This window comes from Nicotiana tomentosiformis, chromosome 1 (assembly GCF_000390325.3).
Source record: "Nicotiana tomentosiformis chromosome 1, ASM39032v3, whole genome shotgun sequence".
In the NCBI taxonomy this organism is placed as follows: Eukaryota; Viridiplantae; Streptophyta; class Magnoliopsida; order Solanales; family Solanaceae; genus Nicotiana; species Nicotiana tomentosiformis.
The window spans coordinates 118,664,537-118,676,835 of NC_090812.1; the positions used below are offsets into that span (position 1 = coordinate 118,664,537).

A 12,299-nucleotide genomic window follows, 5' to 3' on the forward strand; every position below is an offset into this window, starting at 1 on the left:
TTTAAGAGAACATCTTTTTTAATTGTGGTAAAAATCTACTTTGATTCTTTTCCAGAAAACAGTTTAGTTTGATTCATAGTAATCAACAAATTATAACGTATAAAAACTGAATTATAAATGTATCATAATAGCAAGGTACATGTCATGACTCATAAATAGATCGGAAAGACACAAGGAAAGCAAATGTAAATGAATTATATTTGATATATCATGTAAGATAAAATCCAGTTACAATGATCATATAAAAATTAAAGGCCATCCTAAACTGTTCCTGATAATTCCATGAGTCAACCTTATGGTAAAATTATTTTTGGAGAACAGCTGTGTTCATTTTGGTGAAAGACTACACTGCTTCTTTCCTGAAAATGTTTTAGCTTTATTTGTAGTAATCTACAAATTACAGGGAAGAAAAATTGAATAACAAATGTATCACAATAGCAAGGTACATGCTTTAAATATCCACCCTTTTAGTTTTAATTCACATCACCAGTGTTTCTGAAGGAAATAACAGTCAGTCATACCCAAGTCAGACATACGGTAATGACTAACGAACCCTAAATGACCATTAAAATATAATCCAAAATTAAACAGCAAAATAAAATAAGTTGTTATAGCATCTTCTTGTAGATACCAAAGTTGAAGGTTTACCGGTGGTGACGAATTTGCGGAGGATCCATCAGAATGGCTGTGAGAGTTCCTTGAACATATGAAACTATAATGGTGGCAAAGAGATGTGGCTTCGCATGCCCTCCTGAAATTGAAAGGCCTGATTTTTAGCTTGTCGTTTGTGAATCGGCAGCTTTATTCCTCTTTCATTGGTCTTAACGGAGGTAGAAGTAATTAGTATTGTGAAACGGTGCCTTTTTTAAGTAATAATTGATTTTGTCTTAAAATGTGAGTAATAAATGCAAAAACAAAAGAGATAATAGATAAATATATTTCTTGATTTATGAGAGGTGCCAACTCATCTTCTCAAGTCCCTCCATTATATAAATATATATATATATATATATATATATATATATATATACAGATTATTTAAGTATCCATACCACCTCACCTTTTATTAGCTACTATTATTTGTAACTCTCAAATATCATGCTGAAATTTCACGTCCCGTAGAACTATATATAAATATCTTCTATGTGATGTTCATGCGGACTGAATATTATATTCTTACAAACTTACTAATTCTGAAGTTTGAAATCTCCGAATTTATGACAGAATATTTTGTTTGGTCAAAAGCTTTTGAAGTATCAGTTTTTGTTGCAAAGTTACTCTTTTTAGAGTTTGAAATTTGCATTTGTGAATTTTTTTATCAATAGCAAGAATGTAATCTAAATTAGGTCTATTTAGTATTAAAAAAAATTACTTGTAGATTTTAAGCGTTTCTTATCAAGAAGGTAACCTGTAACATCCAAGGCACTTGAAGGAAACATTTCAACAAGTATGTATATAGTACAAGTATAAGGTCAATATAAGCAATCCACTCATAAGGAGAAAAAAATATGTAGAAAAGCTCACTATATTGGCAATAAGTGAGACCACAAAGCAAGCACAAGTCAACTGATCAACCAACTTAGTAACGCTAGACAATCAAGTAGCAGCTCACAGTTAATCAATTAATATGAAATGGTACCAAGATGGTTTAGAATAAGTACACAACACAGCATAACTACAGCTCATGCACCAATCATGTTACATATATATTATTCCCTAATAAAGATAAGAAATCTAAATACTGATCTATTCTATCTAGAATACTGCTATGACACTAAAAATACAAATTCATGATACATTTATTTTTTATTCTAGATATTCTTTATTGGTCCTCTAGTTTGAATTAAGATTTATGTACCATAACAAAGGAGAAGAAAAATGGGCAAGAGTCAAACTAATTAGCAAGAACATTAGTAAATTTGAACGATTGTGGGAATCAGTAAATAAGAAATATTTTCATTCACCAAAGCCCCAGTAAATCAAAACATTTTCATCATGCTAATATTTTTCATTGTTTAAATCTCATAAACCCACCAAAGATCGAGAGTAGAAAATAGTTTAATTTAAAAGATATCGGGAAGAACAGAAGATTTTCATCTTCAATGTAAGATTTTTAGTATTAGCTCTAAGGGGGTAAATGGATATTTAAAAACCGACTAAACCGACCGAATCGTACAGCACCGAATCGATTTTTAGGTTTCTATTAATAAAATTGTAGATTTTTTATATAAATCTATCACTATACCGATAATTAGTGTGCGTTTTTTATTTTATGAAAATAAATCGAAAAAATATTGAACATTACCGAATAAATCTACATGTGAAAATATATTTATATATTAAGTTCAAAAATAATAAAGCATTAAATTTTTCCTTGGACCTTGGAATTACGAAAATGGTTACAAGACAACAAGTAATTAAAATCAAAATCCTAATTACCCCTATTATACTACTCCTACTGAAACTAAATTATTTCCAGCATATTCACTAGCAAGACACAAAGTATTCTAGCGATTATGAGTAGCAAACTACAGTGTATTGAATATGTTTCCTTTCGTATAATTTTGATTTATCTTTTTGAATATTTAATCTTGTATAGACTTTATTCTTGAGTCTCAGCTTGGTTAATATCTTTCTACTCGTGTGATTTATCTTTCCTTTGGCTTTGCTTAGTTTCTTTTAGTGGAAATGCCACCAGGTAGCCAATTTTAAGCATGTTGTTTACAATATGTCCACAACGTACAATGTATTTAAAGCTTAACAAATTTTGCTCAAACTTCAGAATACGGCGTCCTAGAGTTTAAACCTCAAAATTCAAATTTTAGGATATCATGTCCTAAAGTTCAAAAATTGTGTCTAGAAGTTCAAATCTTATGTCCTGAATTTTAAATTAGTAGTTCAGAAATTCAGGACACTTTGTCCTAAATTTTAAATTAGCAGCTCAAAAATTTAGGACACTAAGTCATGAATTTTCAAATTGAGGATACTTAGTCCTAAAGTTTGGGTAAACTGGCTAATCTTTAAATACATTATAAATTGTGAATATATTTTAAAAAGTGGGCTTACGTTGCTGTAGAGTGGTTGATGAATCTATACTCTGGCATCTTTCATGTTTTCTTAATTCATCACCATTTAAATAGTAGAACTATCTAGAGAATTTTGCTATCCTATAAAAGTATGTATGTTATTACATTCTACTTTTACTAGTGACTTTTACATGACATTTAAAAAATACCAAAAATTAACCGAACCATACCGATACCAAAGAAAAACCGATATGATTGGGACGATTTCGAAAAGTCTAATTTTGATTATACAAAATAGAATAACCGAAAAAATGATATAGTACAAATTTTATGAAATAATCGGCCGAACCGAACAATTGACACCCCTTTTAGCTCCGCATCAGGTGGTACAACAAACTTCTTCTCATTAATATTCTGTACTTTACCAAGTCTAAAGCTACCACAACCACCTCTCACTCTTTTTTTTATTTTCCGGGCAAGTTTAACTTTTATTGCAACGACTGTTTTCGTCTTTCCTTTTTCTTCACAAATGGACATTGCGGCATTACAGCTTTTGCCATCATTCATCACTTAGAGCTCAGAGGATGACACTAATAAATTTGTCCAACAAACCCATTGACAATTAGTTGACATAACCAGAGGCTCTCGTCTGCTGTAGCACCTCCTACTTTCCAGCTAGCTTGCTCATCGCTGCATTAACCCTCTCATCTGTGATCATTTTGTGGCCGTCATAGAAATCTAGTATCTCCATTGCTATGTTTTTCACCTGTCAATTTTGAGAGCTTAATAGGTAAGAAATCAAAAAAATAGAGTAGATAAGAAGCGGTCCAGATGACTATGAGATACTTCATTTAGAACAGTTCATGATGTAAGCTGTTCATAACTCTATATGCACACGCAGCGAAGGTTTCAAGAAAGAAGGCTAATAGCTGTGTCAAACTAGTGCCTAGACGACACTTTGAGAAACGTTTTCCCCATCGAAGCATTACACAACACATTTCTGATCAGCCACTATAACAATAGCATGGAGCACAGTGTGGGAGTATGCTAAATGTTGAAATGTGTGACCATCTCACCTAAAAGCTTAAGTTGTTAGAGAGAACACACTTTTATTACTTAGTCTCTTTAACACTCAATTCCTAAAATCATATTACAGAAAAACATATCAATCCACATAGACAGGTACTTCTTTGCTAGTAAATTCACTATCATCTCCAACGCCAAAGACAAAACATACTCTTGCAGAATAATGATTCTGACCTGTCAAGTCAAGGGTATCTTTTGTAGCAGTTAAGTTTCTAGGAAGGAACGCATGACAGCAATTGGGTGCAGATTTAGGTTTTGTAGACATACCACATTCACATCAACTCGAAGCTCCTCAAACCAGGCAGTAGTTTCTTTATCTTTGAGCACACTTGCTATGTATATACATGCCAATGCAATCAAGTGTGGCGGATGTATGAGAATTAGGTCCATCTTATAGGTGTCATTCACAAGTCCCCTGAAAGATTGTACAATTGATAAATGCTGAGACCTTGTTATAGTTTAGCATCTTTACATAGATAGTCAGGGTCGATTTTGATTTTTTGGGATGTAATCAGGCACAACCTTTGTGCTATTTATTAATAATACACTTACCATTTTAACAAAAATAAAGATGGTCCAATTGATAGTAATCTAGTATTTTTCCGTGCAAGTCAAAGATATCGGGCAGCCTAGGAGAAGTTGTTTCTTACCATGTTAATTGAGCTGTATCATTCATGCCAGCGTCCTGTAACAACCTGCCAATTAGAGAGTTTGGATAGACACAATCAGCTAAAAAGGAAATCGTACTCTGATTCCAATTGGAGGGAAATAGTAAAGGGACCAATTTGAGGAAGCAAACAGAACTACATCACATTAATGACATTTCGAAAATGTTAATCTCTCTAGAGATATTGTCCACCAACCGTAGGCTGCCCAGAGAGCAACACAGTATAAAACTGTAAAAAAACACTTTACTTTTGTAATACTCGAATAGAAGTTCTCCAGCAGGTTGTCAGAAGGTAGATTAATCACTCATACAGAAAGGTCATTCAAGTCTAGACATAAAAATCCATGGAATTAATAGAAAATATCAAAGCTTGACTTCTTCTGCTACAAGCTTAGTCAGCATAAGAAGAGTGAAGTTAAGGTGAGATTAGACGGGATTGCGCTGTCTAAATGCAAATAATTCTAATATATATGCTCGATACTCCAGAAGAATGGTTTGATAATGAAGATGTTAGTAACAGAACCGTAACCTTTAACCGAACCGATGGTTTATTGGCTTATTAGTATCGGGTTATCGGGGTAATGGTTGGTGAACGGATTGAGATTTTATAATTAACGGCTTAACGGTTTGGGGGCGGATTACTCAATTTTCTTATCGGATAAACCGTTAACCCGTTAAGAATTTTTATATTTACACTTTTATATGGGATCAACAGAATTTACAGGAGTATTATCAGAAAATAAATCTGAAAATGCCTTCAAGTTTTGTAGGTGTTGGGGATTCTGATTGTATATAAATTTTCAGTCAATTTGACTAGTTTTCAGTCTTTCCCTTTGTTTTGATATGAAACAGGATAGCTATGCAACCAAAAGAAATACTTATAATAAGTGCAGTAGCAACAGATGTTAAAAAGCCTAGTAAACTAAAAAGGGGATGAAACTTATAGTCGAGTCACTTTATCAGGTTTGGCCGTTTGGTATACACACGACTAGGATTGTTCAAAAATATTTTATTTGATTTAGCCGATAAACCGTCCAATAACCGCACGATAATTGTTAATCCGATACCAATCCGCCCGTTATCTTATTGGATGGCTAACGGATTACTACATTTATAATCCGATAACCGATAAGCCGAACCGTTAAATGTAATTATTCGTCCGATCCGCCCGATAAGCACCCCTAGATGTTACACATAGAATGAATATAAGATGGTTGAAATATAGAAGTGCTACTACAGTGTTATGTGATAGAAAGATACCGATCAAAGTGAAAGGCAAATTTTATAGAATAGTTATCAGCCATGAATTTTGAACTGCTGAAGTCCACATATCCACAAGATAGGTACTGCAGAGAAGCAGATGCTAACATGGACAAGATAAGACAAGATTAAAAAATGATCACATTTGGAAGAAGGTGGAAATAGCAGACATTAAGGATAAAATGACAGAAGATTGAGTGATTGACTTCTGAGAGGCCAATCTTCCCCTCATGGCTGTAGGGGAAGCGTTCCACGTAGACTATGAAACCAGAAGCCATGCTTTCATGCTAAAGGGAGACCATTGGACGACCTCATAACCTCCTAACCGCCCCAAGTTCTCTGCCCAAAATCAGCCTGGGTTCTTCCCATGCCCCCTCTCTCACTTCCCCTCCAGGGTCCACGCCAGCTATATTGGACTAATAGCAAGAGAACTGAGCCTGCATAAAATGCACTTGGGTGCTCTGAGGCCAGCCCGGCCATGGTTAGGCAGATTGACTGCTAGTTCCAGAAGACAATGAAACCAGAAGCCAATCTTTCAGGTTTAAAAGACTTTTGAAGACTAAACCCTCATAGCAATAACTTCCTTTTTTTCTTGTTATTCTCATCAAGGTCTTCTCTATTGGCAGAAGAAGGAGAACTAGATGAACTAATTCTGAGATTCTGCAATCTCGTTGCTGCATAAGCACACATACATGCAGCTAGATACCCGATATGGCGTTACTAAACCAAATAACCAAACCTATTGGGTTGTTTGATAAGAAACTCAGTCTCCGGGGGAAAGTTTTATATGGGGAACTTGGTATCATTCCGTTACCCCACATTGCTCATAAGGCATCACATGGTGGCAGGTAGATACTTTGATCTCCCTGATACAAATTGATCTTTTATTGTACAGCACATTTGGTAATCTTAAGAAGATATACTTACTGAGACAACGATCGGTATGGATGGAATATAACTAAGTAATAATTGAGGGCTTCCAAGATTTTCATCTCCATGTCAAGTATGTCTTTTATTTCATACCTATACTTGTCATCTGAATCTGCAAAACCAAATTGCAAACAATCATCTTGTCACCACTAATCACAGCTGATATTCAATAAACTGATGCTAGAATAAGAGGATATGCCAATACAATTACTTCATCAGAGTGATCAACAAGAATTTACATAATTTTTTGATGTAAAATACAAGAAGTCTGGCCTGCACAGTGCTTTCTTCTGATTTTGATGCCAAATATAAGCAAGATGGAGCAACCAGACGAGGATCGCATTCAGTCATACTTCTCCTACGAGAAATAGAAGAAACGGTAATTAGAAAGTTATACACTTCAAAATACAAGGAGGTATGCTCCGCCGTGATGCATCACCAGAGACCTAACAGCATAGAGTAAATTTGAAGTTTGAATACGTAAATTTGAGGAAAAGATAGAGAATCTGAACCAGAGACTATTATTTCACTTAGATTCATTACCGTCACACGTATGAGAACAGTTAACTTCACTTAAGTACATTGCATTTGTTCTGCATGACTCGGAATAAAGAGGACACAAAGTGATAGAGATCATTTGCTAAATTGTTGTTACACCCCACACTATTCCCCCACATATAAAGTTGAAGATTAATGAGTTTTTTACACAACCAATCAGCCGGCAGCACGTTATAAGGACATGGAGGCAGTTATATTTGACCAGATTGTGCCAGCTGTCCCACCGGGCGTAGAGGCCGGTGCGGGGCGACCTGTTTGGCATATGGGGCGGTGGAATTTCCTAGACATAGTAGAAACGGCAGTGCAGCTCTCTTCTCTTCCATTTTAGGATATCACCAACTTCAGTTCACCTAAAATACTCTTAAACCCCTTTGAGAATTTCTAAATAGTCTAAGGCTTAATCAAAGGCGGACCTAGTAGGATTTGGCGTGAAGAAATTGAGATCGTCACTATAATATTTGTTATCTTGTTATACTGATTTCTCGAGATTCATTGGAGGCGGAGTTAATCACCACAAAAGCGTAAGAACTCGGGAAGCGTAGCTAGTTCTTCAATAAGGTATGTAAGACAACTTTCCTTCTTGGCATGATTTGGTGTAAGCGTCTCTCTAAAAAAATTTGTGTTGTAAGATTGGTTCGTTCTAAGCCCTTCTCAATAATGTTGCTTATGTTCTTATACATTCCTACGGTAGCATTTCATTCCAGTCTGAGGTGTTCCTAGACAGTACCGTGAGGTCGGAAAGACATGATTCATTTTGAGTTTAATCTTAATGTCTCTTGAAGCTAATCTTGCAATGCATATATATATATATATATGTATGTATCTACTTTACTCTACTGAGTCGCGCTATAGTCGGCCAGGTACGGCACCTATTGTGCAACCACTGATCAGTTGGGTAACATGATGTGTGATGTGAGGTTACCGAGTCCTCTTGAGGCCGACTACGCCGAGTCCTCTTGAGGCTGGGTATAGTCGAGATCTCCTGAGGCCGGGTATGACCGAGTCCTCTGTGAGGCCGGATACGGAGTGGGAGTCCTTTTGAGACCGAGTACGCCGAGTTCTGTTGAGACAGGGTACAACCGAGATCTTTTGAGGTCGGGTATGATATGATACAATATGATATTATGTGCCTCAAAGAGTGGCTTAATGGTACTATATTATGTATTTAATGCATAGCCCCAATGAGAGGCCTCATTTTTACAAAACTTGCATGTTATTATGATTCATGGTTCCCGCAGTATACGCCCCCGGTGGCTTGTCTTCGGTATGCAGGTTGAAGTGATGTATCTGTACCTCTTATGTTATGTCTTTGATTTACGTGCCTTATCAGTCTTACATACTCAGTATATTTTCCGTACTGACGCCCCTTTCTTTTGGGCGTTGTGTTCCAGCCCACAGATACAGTCAAATCCAGTGACGTCCCTCCCCAGTAGGGTGCTCGTTTCTGCGGTTGGTGGTCGCACTCCACTTCTCCAGAGTAGTTGTTCAGAAGTCAATAGGTACTTAAGTATATGTCCGATCATTTTGGGTACGGTGGGGCCCTGTCCCGACTAAGTCATGCACTTTATTTTGGTACTCTTAGAGGCTTGCAGACTAGTGTTCGGATGTATGTAAGGGTTGGTTATGACTTTGTCAGTTTGTTGGCTACAGTTGTGAAGTTGTATAAAATGTTAATGTTTCTTTCACAGTCAGTTGTACACAATCTTGTTGGTCCAGATTCCACGTTAAAGGGGTCTAAGTATAGACGTTGTTCGCACGGGCATTCGAGCATCATGTGCCAGTCGCACCTCCCGAAGTTGGGGTGCGACAATTGTAGATCCTAATTTACCTATTCACAAGACATGTGAAGATTAAATGTAAAAGCACTAGTTATTTTTCTTCATCTTGAAACCGTCAGTAATCCTAAGAACGTGCACAGTATAATAAGACCATTAGGGAAATCTTATAAGTAACATACTTCAGAAGAGCGACACCGATTTATATGGATCTTGGTGGTTATATGGTAGGTACTAGGTACAGGGTCTAATTTAGATACTGGGTACCAAGACCCTGAAAGTAAAATGCATATTCATTTTTCTTTCACAATTGCAAATAACAAGATATACCTGATGTACACACGTCTCATGTAAGTAATGGCTGTGGCGACAACCCTGGAAATAACCAACATATTAGAAATCCCTGAATTGCTCAGTAAAGTAAAGTAAATGCTTATAGTACGTCATCATCCATCACTTTTACAACTTTTTTAAATACACATGAAGTAGCTCAGCGTGCAAGCATTGGACAACTGTTTTATAACATTGAAAAGGTCCAACAATGCCCTAAATCAGCTAGCTATGCACTATCATCCTTGATCCTCCTATATTAGTCCGCTTATAAAGGTATCACGTTCAAATAACAGCCCTCAGCTTATCCATTTTATAGTTACTGATGGTGTATTTGAGCAGTATAAAAAATAACTAGGCCTCAATCCCAAACAAGTTAGGATCGGCTATATAAATCCTTACTGACCATGTTACTCAAAACTCCTCATGCCAATAGTATGCAAATATAAAGAGCAGTATAAAGGGCGGCCCGGTGCACTAAGCTCCCGCTATGTGCACGGTCCAGGGAAGTACCGGACCACAAGGGTCTATTGTACGCAGCATTACCCTGCATTTCTGAAAGAGATTGTTTCCACGGCTCGAACCCGTGACCTCCTGGTCATATGGCTTACCCTGCAGTATCTCTCTTTAAAATAATCATAGGCTTAACAAAAGTTGACCATTTCAACAGTAGCAACATCAACTATGGAGACGTCCTCACAGCAAAACTGAATGGTTGATAATTGAAGGTTCCATTCATAAGAAAAGGATATGCTCATAGAAAAAATAAGTTTCGCACGCTAATGAGAAAAGAGCGCACCTTTGTCTCACTTTGACATTTTGAGCCAATCTTGCAATATCTGGAAAGAAGCAGAAAGATGAAAAAATTAAGATATAGATTAACATAATTTCAGTTGTTCAGGAGAAAGAGTCCAAAAGTAGTTAAGAAACAGAAACAGAAAGAAAGAAAAATGTGAACGCATGCAAGTATGATCAAGAAAGGATGAGCAGTATCATATGTGCACTGGAGCAACTTTCTCAAGTTTCGGTTTTAATTATAGAAGAATACAAGTCTCTCTCTTTTTTCTTTGTTTCCTTTATGTGATAACATTGGACGGGAATGAATGGGGTTCAAATGGATCAACATGGATAGCGAGAATTCTTACATCTGAACCAGACTAGTTTGGAATTGAGGCATCACTGTTGTTGTCCCGATCAATTTGCGCCGAGTACCTCTCCTCACCAACATTTAGGCAGATGAGAAGAAATCACATTTCTTTTTGCTTCTATTAGAATTCGAATCATGTACTCTCGCGGTTGTCATTTCAGCCTCATCGACAAGGGAAATTAATTCTACTAATAATTGAATATTTAATCGGTCTAATAACATTACAAGATTAAAAAAAATAAGTCTGCATACTCATTGTTTGATGTTAAAGAACTTGAAAACGGACATTAAAAGATGGAGGGGCAGAAAAAGGTAACTACTCAAGTAGCTAAACCCAAAAAAAAAAATGTGGCTTCAATGAATTACTGGATATAATGTGAAGCAAGAAATAATGCAATTAATCAAGCAAACCAGAGTAAAGTTGGTATTTTTGAAAGGGTTTACAATAAAGAAAATTCTAGAAAATCTGAAAAAGATTTATAAAAAGAAGGTGAATAATGTAATTAGGCTACACACACACCCACAGAGAGAGAGAGAGAGAGAGAGAGAGAGAGAGAGAGAGAGAGATTACAATTGGACATATGCAATTTGATGAGCTTGAAATCGTCAAGGGTAATGCCCCTCTCCTTATCAAGCTGATGCACGACATCCACCTCTTCAGGATCTAGAAGTTCTTTGCTGCTCAGACAAAACCAAAGAAAATATATTAAATGAAAATAATAGGATTCTTGAACAAACAAAAAACACCTGCAGATAGAAGAAGCAAAAATAATATGGGAATTCCCACATACTAGTGAGATGAAGTCCAGAAATTAGCAGACATTTTTGTATCCGAATTGCTTTGAGCTACCAAACAAGAACGATCTCCCTTATGTTATCGGTTGCTTCAATAAAACGTTCCTCTTCTTGCTTCTCTCTTGTTTTTTTCTTTTTTAAATTATTGTTTTAGAAAGAATTTCCTACCGGTAGCTTAAAGTTAAACTTCATACAGCCCAACATGCAAATACTGGATTGGGCCAATGATAAACCCATGACAAAAAAAGAAATTTTATTTCCTATAACAAATGTATACACCATATTTATTATAAATTAAGATTATTTTAAAATATTATTTTCTATAACTACCTTTTATAATTTATAGCAAAATAGGTATTTATGATATATACTACCATTGAGGCGTGAAATTATGTTTTTCTCTCTCTTTCTTTTAATTAACACAAGATTCTCTCTCATATTTTTTCTTCTTTCTCACTCTTTTCTTTCTCGATCAACTCAAGCCCTAGTATTGATGGCCGACGAAAAAAAAGAATCTCTCTCTTCGATTCTCTCTCAAATTTTTTCTTCTTTCTCTCTCTCAAATTTTTTCTTCTTTCTCTCTCTCTTCCTTCTCTCTTCGAGCAAATCAAGCTCTAGTATTGATGGTCGATGAGAAAGAAGAATCTCTCTCTTCGAGCAACTCAAGATACACTAGTATTGATGGTCAGCGAGACATTAGAATAAAGTAGAAGGCAGCCAGGAAA

At 35.9% G+C, this 12,299-nt stretch overlaps 1 protein-coding gene across 1 annotated transcript; it reads right to left on the bottom strand.

The window, feature by feature from the left end:
- Positions 1–3,259: 3,259 nt before the first annotated feature.
- LOC104110691 (cyclin-C1-2-like) lies at positions 3,260–11,729 on the bottom strand. The gene is made up of 9 exons (XM_009620229.4): positions 11,571–11,729; positions 11,351–11,457; positions 10,432–10,471; positions 9,633–9,677; positions 7,209–7,327; positions 6,967–7,081; positions 4,763–4,807; positions 4,380–4,527; positions 3,260–3,792 (listed from the first exon to the last, which is right to left on the bottom strand). The coding sequence occupies exons 1-9, from the start codon at positions 11,600–11,602 to the stop codon at positions 3,691–3,693; spliced, it is 753 nt and encodes a 250-aa protein (XP_009618524.1). The 5' UTR covers positions 11,603–11,729; the 3' UTR covers positions 3,260–3,690.
- Positions 11,730–12,299: the final 570 nt, after the last annotated feature.